We start from the raw sequence: 14,239 nt of genomic DNA on the forward strand, positions 1-14,239 counted from the left end.
ACAATGACTGCAGAGACTCCTATGACAATGGCAATAACCTCCTATGACAAATGATAAACAAGCTATTCATGTAAGAAAACTGAAATTCATTACAAAATCAATTGGTGATCTAGATCTTTGTCATCACTTATTGTAATTCAATTTCATCATTGCTCATCAGTTTGGTGGTTTCAACACATCAGAACTACAGTACACATAAAAACACTTGCATCTTAATGCCATAAGAAAATGCTGATGTTTCCATTTTACGAGCTTTTGTTTCAAATATTAAGAATTTCAGCAGCAGACCAGCCAATTGTAAATAAAGTAGTATTTTACATTCAGACCAATCTCTGTTCACATGCTATGTTCAGTACAATGATTCTTAAGACAAGAACACTGTGATTCCATGGAGATTAGAAGCAAATTTATCTTCAACTCTGCTCCATTTTCATGAAGCAGAGCTACTATGCTCCTTTTTGAATGCTGACATTTTGCTGTACCTGAGGCAATGACATCAGCAGGTAAAGTACACCTCGTTCCTTCACAGACCCCGTGTACTGGAGGAACTCCTTCTTCAGGTAGATGTCCATCCCATACTGCTTGGATAGCCTAGAGTACTGGAGTAGATAAATAATAGTATGTCAATATATCTACTGCTAAGAAAAAACTTCCACACCTCATGTTAAGGCATGAATTCTACTGCTATATATGAGCTCTAAAAAGCAAAATTCATCTTCTGGTTCTTCATTCCCAACAGAGTACTGTTACCTACCAGGTCCTTCTGCTTTATGGAAGTGATTCTCAAACTCACAGCAGTGAAATATGGACCACATGCCATTAAGAACTCTGAAAATAGCACTTGCTTTGGATCTTACTGATCAAACACAGGCATTAAAATAAATATTTTCAATTATCTAAAAACCCACACTTCCAGCACTTACCAGAACTGGATATTGACTACCCAAAAAATAAGCTCATCATCTAATAGATACAAAGGCCATCAGAAACTATCTCCTTGAGCCCCATTATGGCTCTGCTATGGCTTCTGCCACTAATTCCCCATTGAGTGTTGTCTATTTTGCATCCTAATGCCAGTAGAATATTAGCAAAGACATTTCTTACTCAAAGAAAAATGGAAACAATAAAAAACAATTTCCCAGGACTGGAAGTGTAAGCAGCAGCTGTTTGGAAAAGCTTAGTGTTTGGAACAGAAATGATGCCTGAGCTGAGGGGAATTAGCAAGCACATTACACGTGATGCCCTGCCCAAGTGCATGATTTTTAAAAAATTTTAATGGAAAATATTTGTTAAGCTTTATAATAAGACACTCCCAGCATGTATTAACATATTAACTTCCTATTAGCATATTCATTAAACCCAGAGTTTTACACAAGATAACTTGTGAAACAGAGCTGCAGTAAGCCTGTGGGTGCCAGCTCCCCAGGCTTATTGCAGCTCTATTTCAGAACTGGCTCCATCTCCTCTATTGGCTGCCAAAGCAAATGAGGCCCTGGTGATTTAGGGGATCAAGTCCTCATTTAAGATAAGTCATGAAGTGAGACAGATTCAGAACCAGCATGACAAAATATTTCTCTCAAGCAGTATCTGGCAGTGTCACACATACAATGTATAGTGTACACACTAATAGGCACTGACATGGCTTTCAGACTGCAAGACTTTCCAGGTGAATTTATATAAACTAAATATATCTGAATCAGACACTTGCTTTAAAGTATGCAGTTAAACTACGTGTTTCAGGTGAACACTTCAAGGCTTTTTAGTGGATTTCCAAGCATATGTTTAAGTTCCTCACCCATAGGTGGGGCCAGATTCTCTGTTTTGCTTCTGAAAATCCTGACATAGGAGCTACCCCTTGCTGCTCCTTTGCAAATCTGGCTGCAGAAACTGAAACGATGGAAAGTGCTTAGCACACTAATAGGATAATAGTTTATATCCTAAACATCCTAATCTATGGAGAATGCCTATGCAAAATAGAACAAGAACACCATAAAAGAAATGCTGCTAGTGCTTCACATGCCATGCTTGTTTTAGTAGACAATCTTGTATTCTAGTGCAAACAATCAGAAAAAGGATTTAAGGAGATGAATCCTGTGCATACTAAAGTTGCTAAGCCTCCTACATTTAAAACTGTGTCATTAAGTCACTCTTTCCCACAGGGGTGGTGTACTTTAGATTGATATTTATCTTTAATTTTGATAGTCAGGATTTTAATTCTTTAGGTTGTCCTTTTTGTCTCCCTTTAACTGAGGATTTTTTCATATAGCCTAAATATAGCAACTACTTCTAACAAAGCAGGCATCAGTGCTATTTGCAGTTGAACTGACCTGATGTGTGACCTCCTAAGACTCACTGAACCAGCCTGTAAGATTTCCTTTGAGTCACTGTGATCTTATCTAAGGACTACAGATACCATGTGTCAGGAACAGCACACAGCACATCCACCAAGCTAACACAACACAGCCCTCACAGCTCCTTCATCAGCAGCCAAGCCAGGTGTCCAGCTTGATGTCAGTTCTTCGTTTTCTTATGCCTACTGCCTCTTGGACATGTTACAATTCACTCATGATGCCACATCTCAGCTCCAAGGCAAACTCCTGCCTAAGGAACCATGCTCCTCCATGTTCCATCCGTGGTTTTGCCTGAAGATTAGCAATCACCCTCTGCAAAGTGTTTCTCCCTTAAATTAATTAAATGGATTATAGTCACACTCATGTTTTTAGTCTAAAGAAATTTCCTTGAAAGGGGCTCTTACCTCTACATGATGAGTTAAAATAAAGGTTTTCTTTTTGTATTTTTTGACACCACTCTGTGCTTTTGAAACAGTGCATGAAATGCACTAATAACTTCTGCAGGAACATTACTTTGAATAACAACAGTCATGGGCTATTTTCACAGTAAAATATACAGGTTTTTATATGGGTATAGGCTTTCCACTATTCTGATAATTTTTAAAGCATAGTTAATAAAAAAATACTAAAGTGAGACTGTTTAGCTTGAAACAGTAAATGCAGAAAGGGGATACAACTGGGTTGCATAAATCTGCCAGGGATAACCAGGAGCAAGGAGCTATTTAAGTTGAGGGGTGTCATGGTTTAACCTCAATTGGCAACTAAATATCATCCTACTCCTTTCTCATTTCCCTGCTCCTGTGCTCTGGGGGAGATGAGAATTGGAAGGGTAAGAGTGAGAAGTCTCATGGGCTGGGATAAGTATACAATATACAATTAGTAAGAACAAGCAAACAAACAAACAAATAAATAAATAACAACAATGTAACTAAAAGGAAAAATAACAAAGAGATAAATAGGACCCAAGAAAGACAGCTTATGCAATTGAAAACAATTGCTCACCAAAAACCAGGCCCTGAGCCTCAGGCCCCCAGCCAACTTTCCCCCTAATTGTATTGCTGAGCAAGGTGTCATATGGTATGGGATGTCCCTTTGGTCAGCTGGGGTCAGCAGCTCCAGCTGTCTCCCCTCCCAACTCCTTGAACATCCCCAGTCTTCTCACTGGTGGGATGGAGTGAGGAAGAGAAAACACCTTGGGTCTGTGTAAGAGCTGCTCAGCAATAACAAAAGCATCTCTGTCTTATCAACAATATTTTCATCACAAATCCAAACCACAGCCCCATACCAGCTACTGTGAAGAAAGTTAAATCTACCCTAGCCAAAACTTCCCTGCATTCCAGCCAAATCTTTTGTGCCACATCCTTTGACACAAGAGACACTTCAGTAATGTGCTACAAAAAGCACAGCTATCCTTATTTTGGGAATGCTAGGCTAAAAAACCCACACTGGAAGTAGTTATGATGTCTCTGCATCAGCAGGCATCATATGGGGAAAAGGAGAACTTTGAGGACCCAACCACTTCACTCCAGGGACTGCTAACCCCAAGCAGATTGCAAGGTTCTTACCCTGTGCATGCCAGAAAAACAATCCACAAGGATTCACTGAGACTGTGATTTGGGACTGCTGCTAGAATTGCCATTTGGCAAAGACCCTCTTTCCACCCACCAAAAGGAAAAGATTACCCAGAGAGCCCAGAGTAGCCTGCTTGAAGAGCTCCCAATGGTAGAAAAACACAATGAAAAAGCACAGAAATACAGCACAGCTTGCCATTGCACTTCTCTTCTGCTTTAGCAGACCTTGCACATTGATGGGGTACCTCAGTCATTTCCATACCAATGACACGTGCACGTTTGTGTGCATCCTTATTTTGCTGAAGACACCTGTGGCAGAAATACCTGGCTACAGAACATATCCAGCCCTTCCTGGCTAGCCTGACAGAAGGCAAATCTGTACCTTCAAACCCTCCAAATAAGAGGGCTGGTTCCAAACCAGACCCTCCCACAAGAGTGCTTACCCAAGCACTCATAGTCTGCCACCTCCAACTCAGGTTCCTTCTAGCAGGAGTTTTTCACTGGGAGCATAATACCACAGTGCATTAGGTCTATGCCTAATGTGGTTTATCCTTTGTTTACAGGCCACTGCAATCTTTGAGGATTTAGGTTAGTGTAAACAGATAAGAAGAAAATTATTATTGACAGTCAAGTACAATTAATATGAACATGAGTCTTCTCACACAGATCTCTATCTGCTGCAATTCACACACACCCTTTCTTCATTGCTGATCGACTTTCATAAGAAAAATGAAAAGAAACATTGGGAGAATGCAAACCCATCAAGATTCCCTACCATGCAGGGGGTTTTCTGAACACCACACTGGATTTTGAAGGCTGCTGCACTAATGTCTTCAAAGCGAATGAGCCTGTTGCAGCCGGCCAGGCTGGTCCTACTGCTTGGCTGGGGGATGCAGGAAAGGGCATCCCTGAGCAACTCCTCATTCCGGCTCACTATCTTCATTTCCCAGGTCTTCACATCCCCGTTCAGGTAATCCTCCTCACCAAAATCCTTCAGTCTCTCGGGGTTGATAGAGGGTGGCTTCTGCCCAATAAGGCCATTTCTTACAGGGACATCCTTACAGCAGTGAAGATCACAAACTGCTGGGGTATCTTGTTTCTTTATTTTATTGTCATCCCTGAAAACAAATAAAAGAAACTTGTTAGAAAGGCTTGGATGATTAAAGGTTTGATATTTAGCATTTTGGAAGGATGCACATCTCAGTTACTCTTTGCAAGCCTCAGACAGGCAGAGTGAGTTTGCTACTAACATAATACCTACCTGCAGGTGCACTGAAAGATACTGTAACCTTCCAGCTGTTAGAAAAGCCACATGAATAATTCAACATGTGGGCAAACTGTGAAACTGTCCTACCCAAGAAAATAAGAATATATAATCTGTGCTGTCTGGACAGCCAGACCTTCCTTAGTACTCAGTATTCAACCAGAAATGATCCTAGTTGAGGGCTTCCAAAAATTTTGGAATAACTGGAACTGTATTTTCTGTACACAATTCTATCTTTTTCAAAAAAGGCAAGGAGCTTCTGCAGCCCATTGCCATAAACTATTAATAGCAGTCACAAATGCCACTATGTTGTACACATGCTCTCTGCCCTTGGATACTTGCAGAGTGTACTCTTGACAGCCATCAACTGCCTCGTGAAGGGAAGGAAATTACTTTGATACGGTACAATAATTATATCCTCCTACAGAGCTAAAGAATTAGGTCTTCTGATCTGTGGGTTTACATTTCATGGGTAAATATCTCCATAGATATGGCAGAAATGTGAGGGCACAAAAATCTCCTTTCCCAAGAAACATACAAGAGATAGCACTGCTAGAAAAAATTGCTGGATTTGGTACCTTCAACTGCCTGACTCTGTGGTCCACAGAATTCAGTCCACAAGGAACACTGTACTGTAGTGCAGGATTCTGCAGCCCTACTGACAGATAAATGCAAAGCTTCTAGGAATTTGGAGATTATTATGGCGAAAGGGAGCACCAAGCAGAAGGTCAGTGATTTGGAAAAGAGCTGATACCACCCCTGGTTTGTGGCTGTGATTAGACAGATGGTATAAGCTCCTCTGCATGACTCACTATTAATCTATTTGGCTGAAATGGTTTTTAAATCATGTCAGACATTCCAGCATTATCCCCAACAAAAAATATTTACCTTTTTTCTAAAATAGTTTGGGTCTAAGTGTTGCAGCTATCCATCAACAGGACTGGCTAAAGCACATTTTACAGCAGTGATCAACACCATAATATGCTTTGCAGCAACTTCCAAAAGAATTTTTAAATATTTAGAAACATCTGTTTTTTTGAGCAATTGCCCACTTTGGGCATCATCCGTTTCCTTAATGGTATCAATAATCTGTGCCAGTAGCTCTGGCTCCTATTACACTTCCAATTTTTCCACTGAGGAATTCACATAACAATAGAGGCAACGTAAAATGTTTTATTATTAGAATCAAGTAATATACCACAGCATCAATCATTCTGTATATCCTCACAGGACAAAATTTTTGTAGCAAGATCCTCTCTTTCTAAAATTAATGAGAACACTAATTTTCTAAGGTGAATAATGTATATACACATTTGTAGCCTCTTTATGTTGAAACTTGTGATCTAAAGTACTTTCCCAATACTGTATCTTAAAGCTGATAGAGCCTAACACCAGGCATTCTGCTTTCAAACCAAGTAACTTATCAAGGAGCTCTGTTCCATACTTTTCTGCATCTCTGCTCCATTGGGGTTAGACAGCTGGAACACTTCATAAAGATGTTAAGCTTTCAGTGTTAGCTCGGGTGCACATTAGTCTGCTTAATGCAAAGCTGAGAACCAGATCAGATTTCCTCCCTGTGAACTTGTTACAGCACAGCCCAAAATACAACAGCAGCAGCAGCATCCAGGAGGCCACAGTGCTGGTGGAGTTCATTCCTTGTCTCTCCCTTCCAAAAAATGTTTTCCATATCACAGACTCCCATAACCACTCCAAAAGGAAGAGCAGTCTTATTTCTGAGCATATTGTCTAAAACGTTTAGCAAGCATTAGCAATGAATTATGTTCTTACACTGGAAATGTTTTAAAGGGGTCTATGTAGGGTAAAAAAATTAGGCAGATCAAAAATTTGTGAGTTTATGGGTCAAATTTTTTATCCAACTGGCATTTGAGATGGAAGAACAAATCTCATTTTTCATTGCATCTGTTGCAATCAAAAAGTCTATAAAAACACCCAGCCAAAGAAGTTTATCAATGAAGCAGGATTCTGTGAGAAAGTACAAGTGCATGGTAATGCCTCATCACACTAGTGCCATCAAATATTTGTATCTGCAAATAGACTAAAATGGTATATTGACTTTTGCCCTAGTCTTAGGTTTCTCTTTTTGTGGCAGAAAAAGAAGGAGGAAAGTAAATCAGATTCTCAGTCCTTGATGTGCATGACCAGTGAGTATCTGCTCAGGACTCCAATGGAGACAACATCTTGTGACCATTGGAAAAGAGGAACAGAAATCAAACAGCTGTAAAATATGTACAGGTTTTTTAGGCTTGAGTTTGGTTTAGAGCACATCTGAATTATTACCATCTCAATATTTAATACAAAAACTATCATACATTTGCATCTGAAAAGTCAGCAGCCTCTTCATCAAGGGGATATCATTCTATTGTATTTATATGTATTGTGTGTATTTATTTCAGAATTCCTTTGATTCTTCTACACCCACATGTCTCATTCACATTACAGAATGACATTTTCCCACACTGAGCCCACCTGGATGTGCCACAGACCCTCCTAGAGCTCTCAAACTCCCAAGGTAAACAGTGGGCTGAGGTTTGATCACATATCACAAATGGGCAACTAATGGCTCTGTTGGGTCAAAAGTATTTCTTGCCTCAAAAGCATTCCACATGCTTGGCAGAGATCTAGATGGATTTCTTCTACAGGCAGCAAAGCATGCAAGTGCTCACACAAACCCAGCTCGTGACTTCTCAAGCACAGACGCAGAACACAGCCCCTGCCCCAGCAGCCGTGCCCACCAGCTGAAGATCTGAGCCAATATAAACCCAAACCCCAGCATGTAAAGCACTGCTCCTTTCAGATGGAGCTTTTCCATTTTTGGAGCTTGCCACAAGTTTGCATTAAAAGGTCTGTTTATTTCCAGACATAAAACAAACACCCAGCTGGCAAGCTTTGTTACGTGGTTATAAATTACAACATTTTACCTTTAAAGTGATTAGTAAAAGCAAACATGAAAATACAGTTTATAAACCTACTTTTTCAAGAACAGCTGCTCAGCATAACTGGAAAAAAAAAGAGAAGATCCATATGCAGACTTTCCATAAGCAATTAAAGCACAGGAAAAAATATCACTTGTTTAAGTAGAAAGCTTTACATATTTTAACATCTCAAAGTCCATGCAAAAACAGTGTGTACCAAAATGTACTCCTACAATAATAAAAAGCAACAACTTGGAATGAATCATTTTTCTATTTCCAGTTTGTTTTTTTGAACATACTGATAATATTCATCAAGTTAAACAGCACTAGGGAAAAAAAATCCAAAAATAGCAATAGTAACAATCTAAGAAAATAATAAAACCAGCAAAAATGATTTTGGGAACATGAAAGGCAATAATGCATGCTATACCTAAAGACCACAACTGTTGCCTTTGTCAGGCAGAGAAGTGTCCAAATGTGCAACGATGGACAGTTCCATATGCCCATGGTGAAGCACTTCAGATTGCCTCCCTCAGCTCCCACAAAACAGACTAAACAGATTAAACTGATGCACTGGAACTCCTCAGCTTCTAAAACTGAAGGAACAAATTCTGCAAAAGCACGTGTGTCCAGGGAATAGCAAAGTATGAAAGACTATTCACCATTCTGCCCAGTATAAATGTTAGGGGGAGATGGTATTAAAGAATGAGGTAGAAAATTTAAAATTTCCCTTCTTAGAGAAAATAATTAGCTCACAGAACTCATTGCAAAAGGACTCTATGAAGAACGAAAATATAAACAGGCTCCTAAAAAATACACAGCTAAATGGAAGTAGTGACCAATACACACATTAATTCTTGTTCAAGAATTAATCTGTGATTCAGGAAGCCCCTGGACAAACTCCATGAAAGCATGTGAGAGAAAGTGTCTTAGGTGGCTTTCATTTTTCTCCCAATTCTGTTACTGGCCACCCCTAGAGAGAGGACACAGAGAGGACTGCTCTTTGGCCTGACCCAGTGCTGATTGCAGATGTACCCAGCTAGCCCATTTGGCAGCTTTTACACTTCCAAAATGAGTCACAAGAGAACATTTTGAGGCAGACATGAAGCTGAAATTATGGACATACATTCCCATGTACTGGTTCCCAGATGGAAATTCAACTGTCACAAGAGGAAACTAATTTTAATATAAGACTGAAAACTCAGGCTTTCTTTGTCATTTCTACAGCAGCTTTTGTCATCTGCATTCACAGTGATACACATTCACTGTAAAGAGGGGCTGACAGTGTTGCAAAATGTGCAGCTGAGCAGTCACAAAATGTTAACCTTGAATACACTTCAAACTCATATGCACATCTTCTCTACATGTGGATTTTAATTTTGTCCTTTTTAATGTTTTGGGTGTAGGGGTTTCTTAAGGTCACCTTCAGGCTCCCTGAAGACTTTCCTGGATCACACTGACCAAGGGACATTGGTAAGGAACAGCTTTAGACAGATTTGTTGCTTTCAGGTAACTGGGCTAAGATCTTACACCTGCAAGTTCAGAATACTTATTAAGGCAAAAGGTGACCCCATTTGAAGTCACTTCTGCCTCTTTGCTCAGTGTTGAGCAGAGGTGGGTCAGGTACAGGGGGCAAGGCAGGGCGAGCAGCCTGCTGCAGGTGCAATCTGCCTGGCTTATGACTGCAATGTGGCTGGGGCTGGGATCTCCTCTTACAGGAGTGAGAAAGAGGCAATCCCAGGATATGACAGAGGGGGTCCTTTCCCTCATCCTAATCCCTTTTACCCAGAACCTCTCCAGCTCCATTAATCCTTCTAATTCCATGTCCCAGTGCTGTCTCCTCTGACCCTTCTCACCACTTGAGCTTCCCAGACCCCTCTGATACTTTCCTTGTTTGCTGCAATCTCCTTTTCCAGTAGCTCATAAACATTCCTGTTCCATCTCAACTCCTCTTCTACCTTTTTACCCTTTCCCAAATACATCCAAATACTGCAATAGCAGCAATTCTTTAAAGCTTCTCGGCAACTTGAGCAAGTGCGACTTTATGAAAGAAAAATGGTAGAAAAATAGAGGCTTGCTGGGATAAAAGTATCAAGAAGGATCATAACAAATGCCATCTTCACTACCAGAAATTCCAGGTTATGCACTCAATAGTGTCTGAGTGCCCTGCACACCACTACAGGGTGACAAGTAAACTCCTGCAGGCACAGGGAAGGAACACAATAAATTTGACAATTCCCTCTCCTTGACAATAAATTCAAAACAGATCAAAGGCAATACTGCACTCTAAATATTACTGTCTTGAATTATCATTATTTTGATATTGAATTATCAGTATTTTGTGTAACACTAGCACTTAGAAACACGCATTTGAGACTGTATCACTCCAACTAGTGGCACATACATGATGGAAATATAATATGCATATCTGACCTTTATATATCTAAAGCTTGTGCAAAGTGATTGTTCCTAAATCACATAGGAATCACCACCACCTGCCCCTAAACAGAAGGACAAGTTCAGCAAATTTAAAGTTCAACTTTATTGATGGAAACTGGGACACAGACAGATCCAGTGGCTTGCCTAAGACTTCTGCAGGGCTATTTATCAGTGTCTTAAAGACAACGAGGTCGGGGCATAGTAACCATGCTGGGGGACAAAAGTGTAAGCACTGTACCCATCCAACAGAGACAGCTCCATAATAACCAAGCCTTGAGACTGAGCAGGCCTTGAGAGCTCTACTCACCGTATACAGGCCTGGCAAATCTGTGTGATGCTGCACCAGCAACACACACAAACAAAGTTCAAGTTCATGCAGCGAACAACCAAGCTGTGTTATCACCTTTGATAAAAATCTCTCCTTACATCTGGCAAGTCAGATTTACCAGAGCCTGAGCCTAGCACTATATATGCCTTCATCTGTGGTCATAATCTATTGCCATTCCTCTGTACACAGTATGCACATCTCATTGCTTGCTGCTGGCAGTGGCAACTGGGTGTCAGCTGCTAAATAGAAAACACTAGGAAAAGCAATCTGAAAGCAAGAGGAATTCACAACTGCACTCATGATGGAAATGTTGAAGCAGAGGTAACCAACTGTCCCTCAAACAGACCCATCCCTCTCAGAAGTTCTTGTAAGACATTCACAGCTGTGAATGCCAAATTATAGCTATCCAACACTGCACAGAGTTTGGTAGCTAAAACTCATTAAGCAATTAAACTTTTCCCTAAGTTGAATATATTCTGAGTCTAGAGGCTTTCTGGTGACTAACACATCTCCATAATTCACTTCCAATTAGGAATGAATAACATAACTCAAAATCGAGCAAAATAGAGAAAAGGATCTCCTTTCAGCACAGGCCGTGTGCTAAAAGGGGATCCACAGTGCACTACAGAACAGGTCATATCATGGGTGACTTTGGGCAAGCCCTTTTTACAGTGCAGAAGACCTTGTCTTCCCCTTTATTAACAGCATCAGGCCCACTGAAACAATTTATATGTTAACAACATCTGTGACAAACAGGCGCAGGAAATGAGAACTGTTCCTTGTTTGTACCACATCTGGCAAAACCAGAGCGTGATCTCAATAGTGGTGTCCAGATAAAATGGAGGGAAAAACAAACTATGGAAAAGGTTAAGAATGTGGTTGCACAACACCACCATGCCATGTGTGTGCACAGCCTCAGCTCATGCTACACAAGGACTAGATGACTCTTAAATTCCATCTGCACCATCCAAGTCTGAAAACAGGAATTCAAGAGATCACCATAAGCACCATAACAAAGACAACCACAGAATTGTAATAACAGGATCTGACATGGGCTATCCCAAGATAAATTTTCAGCAGTCCATTGGCCTGTCTAGGGTTATTTTTGATTCTGTACTCTTGAAGAAATAAAAAAGCTGAACTCTGGGCTAAAAATATTAAAATCTCCACCACTTCTAGCGGATAACTCCAAGAGCAACCCACAGAACCCTGGGAGATTATGGAAAATTACAAACAATTTCCTGGATTTTTTGTTTGGTTTGATTTTTTTAGGGAATTAAGGAAAGGAAAAAGAAAGCATTACCTATACAGCACAGCGACTAAATAAACAACGAGGCGAAGCAGAACTCCAACTACAACAGCATAAGGAGGCAGGAGGGGTCCAGGGGTTGTCATGTCCATGGGCCTGGCCCTGGGGAGACCCCGAGGGCTGACCATGACCCCTGAGGGGGATAAAGGAGCACTCTAGCTCTAAGTCAGACAGCAATATTCTCCAACCTTTGCCAGAAAGGATCGTAGTCTTCGTCTTCCCTGTAGCGCTCCCTGGGACTTCTGTTTTTTAAGACCCTGAAGTAGATAAACTGTGCTGCAAAATTCATGGTAACTCCTGGTGCAAAGCAAAGCTGGGACACTGCTGGCAGGGGACACACTTGCCTGTGAGAAGTGTCAGCCCTGCACTGCTGGGTGGGAAATAGCAGGCAGTGTGCTGTGAGCAGCTCTCAGGGCTGGCTGGGGGAAGTGCCTTTGAAAGAGATGGCTGCTGCTATTTAAAGAGATTATTTCAGAGCCCAACCTGTCCTTGTCAATTTGAGTCAGGGCCTGGATTATGCCTGGGTGACGCTCTGTTAGCAGGACACTTGGAGCTTTAGTTACTTACTGCTTAGCTGTGGAGCATGATCCCCACCAGCCGCAGGGCCTGTGAGTGAGCAGCAGGAAAGGGGCACCAGGCTTGGGGTCTCTGCAGGGATCCTTTCAGGCAGCACCAAGGGACATGGCTCCTCATGGGACTGAGGCACAGAGGAGACAGCTCAGCTTGTGTGAGTCTTCTCTTGGCACAAGTCCCTGCAGCAGAAAAATAGAGGCACCTAGATCATAAAGTACAGAAAACAGCATCTAGGGGAAGGACTGTAGCAAGTTATCTATTTCTATGTACATATCTGTTCTATCTATTTATATATATATTGGGTTTATATATCTATAAACTCCATCTAAATCTGTTTTTCTTTGCCCTGAGAGAGCACTAGCAAAGGCAGAGTCACAGTTCCAGATAGAGAATAGCTGTGCAGCAGGGATGGGGCAGAGGTCCTTTTGTGGTTCCTCTCCTCTCAAATATATTCCTGATGCCTCCAGACTGTCTGGAGATGAACCAGGTATCTATTTCCAGGTATGAGTGGGCCCTCAGTACCCTCTGCTTTCTACTGAGACCATACAAAATCCTAATCTCCGAGACAGAGAACAGGCATGTCATGAAATCTAACCCAAGCTGTGACCTAACTCTCCCCACAGGATATCATGAGAAATACTATAATGAGATTTATATGGGAGAGTCAAAATAAATGCTCAAATAGACTTCTGGGATCTCTGGAAAGTCTGAGCTGTGCTGTAGGGAGCCTTCCCTACACTGGTGTGGCAGGCAGGCCCATGTTCTCTTGACTTGATGTTGATGAAGCTCCAGATTCACCATTTTTTCCAGTTTCTCTCACACACCCCTTTTATTCTTTCTTTTCCGGGTGGTGGATGTGCAGGCTGTGGTGGTGCCCTGTGCTACAAGTGGCCACAGCCCAGCAGGAGGCTGCTGCCAGGGGAGATGAGGAAGGAATGAATGCACTCAACTGCTGCCAGCACTTGCAGCCAAGTCACCTTCAGCCAGCTTCACTGGTGCCTTGAAGGGCAGAGGGAAGGCAGGGGGAGTCACCACTCTGCTCACAACACAGCTGAGTGCAATGGTGGGCACGAAATGGAACTTTGTAGCAGTGAAAATGGCAATTCCTTTGGCCCTTGGCTATCTGGGGGTCCAGATGTGCTCAAACCCTGACCTGAATTCAGTTCCTGACAAACAAGGCTTGATCTGTGACTGACACTTGGACCACATGGGTGAAAGGACTGCTGGGACCATTTGGTCAAGAAGCTGGAAAAAAATTCACCAAGCTGTTGCATGACAGAAGTACATGAAGCACTGAATTGCTATCCCTGTAAACACTCCCAAACAAGCAGCCAGCTATAGAAAAAGGATCTTTGGGAATTTCTGCTGCAGATTTCAGCCCATGTCAAACATTCTTTCAAAGCCCTTGCCACTTCCAAACCTGTTCACAGTGCTTTAAAACATACCACAATTACCACAGGAAGGAAAAACT

At 41.5% G+C, this 14,239-nt stretch overlaps 1 protein-coding gene across 1 annotated transcript in view; it reads right to left on the bottom strand.

Annotated features, from left to right (window-relative positions):
- The window catches only part of LOC131086559 (L-threonine dehydratase catabolic TdcB-like), a 32,084-nt gene extending 19,303 nt beyond the window's left edge, over nt 1-12,781 (bottom strand). Inside the window, exons 1-3 of the mRNA XM_058029622.1 lie at nt 12,763-12,781; nt 4,698-5,040; nt 483-599 (exon numbers count right to left, since the gene is read on the bottom strand). Of these exons, the coding sequence (XP_057885605.1) occupies nt 483-599; nt 4,698-4,865 (285 nt within the window). The 5' untranslated portion in view covers nt 4,866-5,040; nt 12,763-12,781. The remainder of the gene's footprint in view (nt 1-482; nt 600-4,697; nt 5,041-12,762) is intronic.
- Nucleotides 12,782-14,239: the final 1,458 nt, after the last annotated feature.

Source organism: Melospiza georgiana, chromosome 8 (genome assembly GCF_028018845.1).
Source record: "Melospiza georgiana isolate bMelGeo1 chromosome 8, bMelGeo1.pri, whole genome shotgun sequence".
In the NCBI taxonomy this organism is placed as follows: Eukaryota; Metazoa; Chordata; class Aves; order Passeriformes; family Passerellidae; genus Melospiza; species Melospiza georgiana.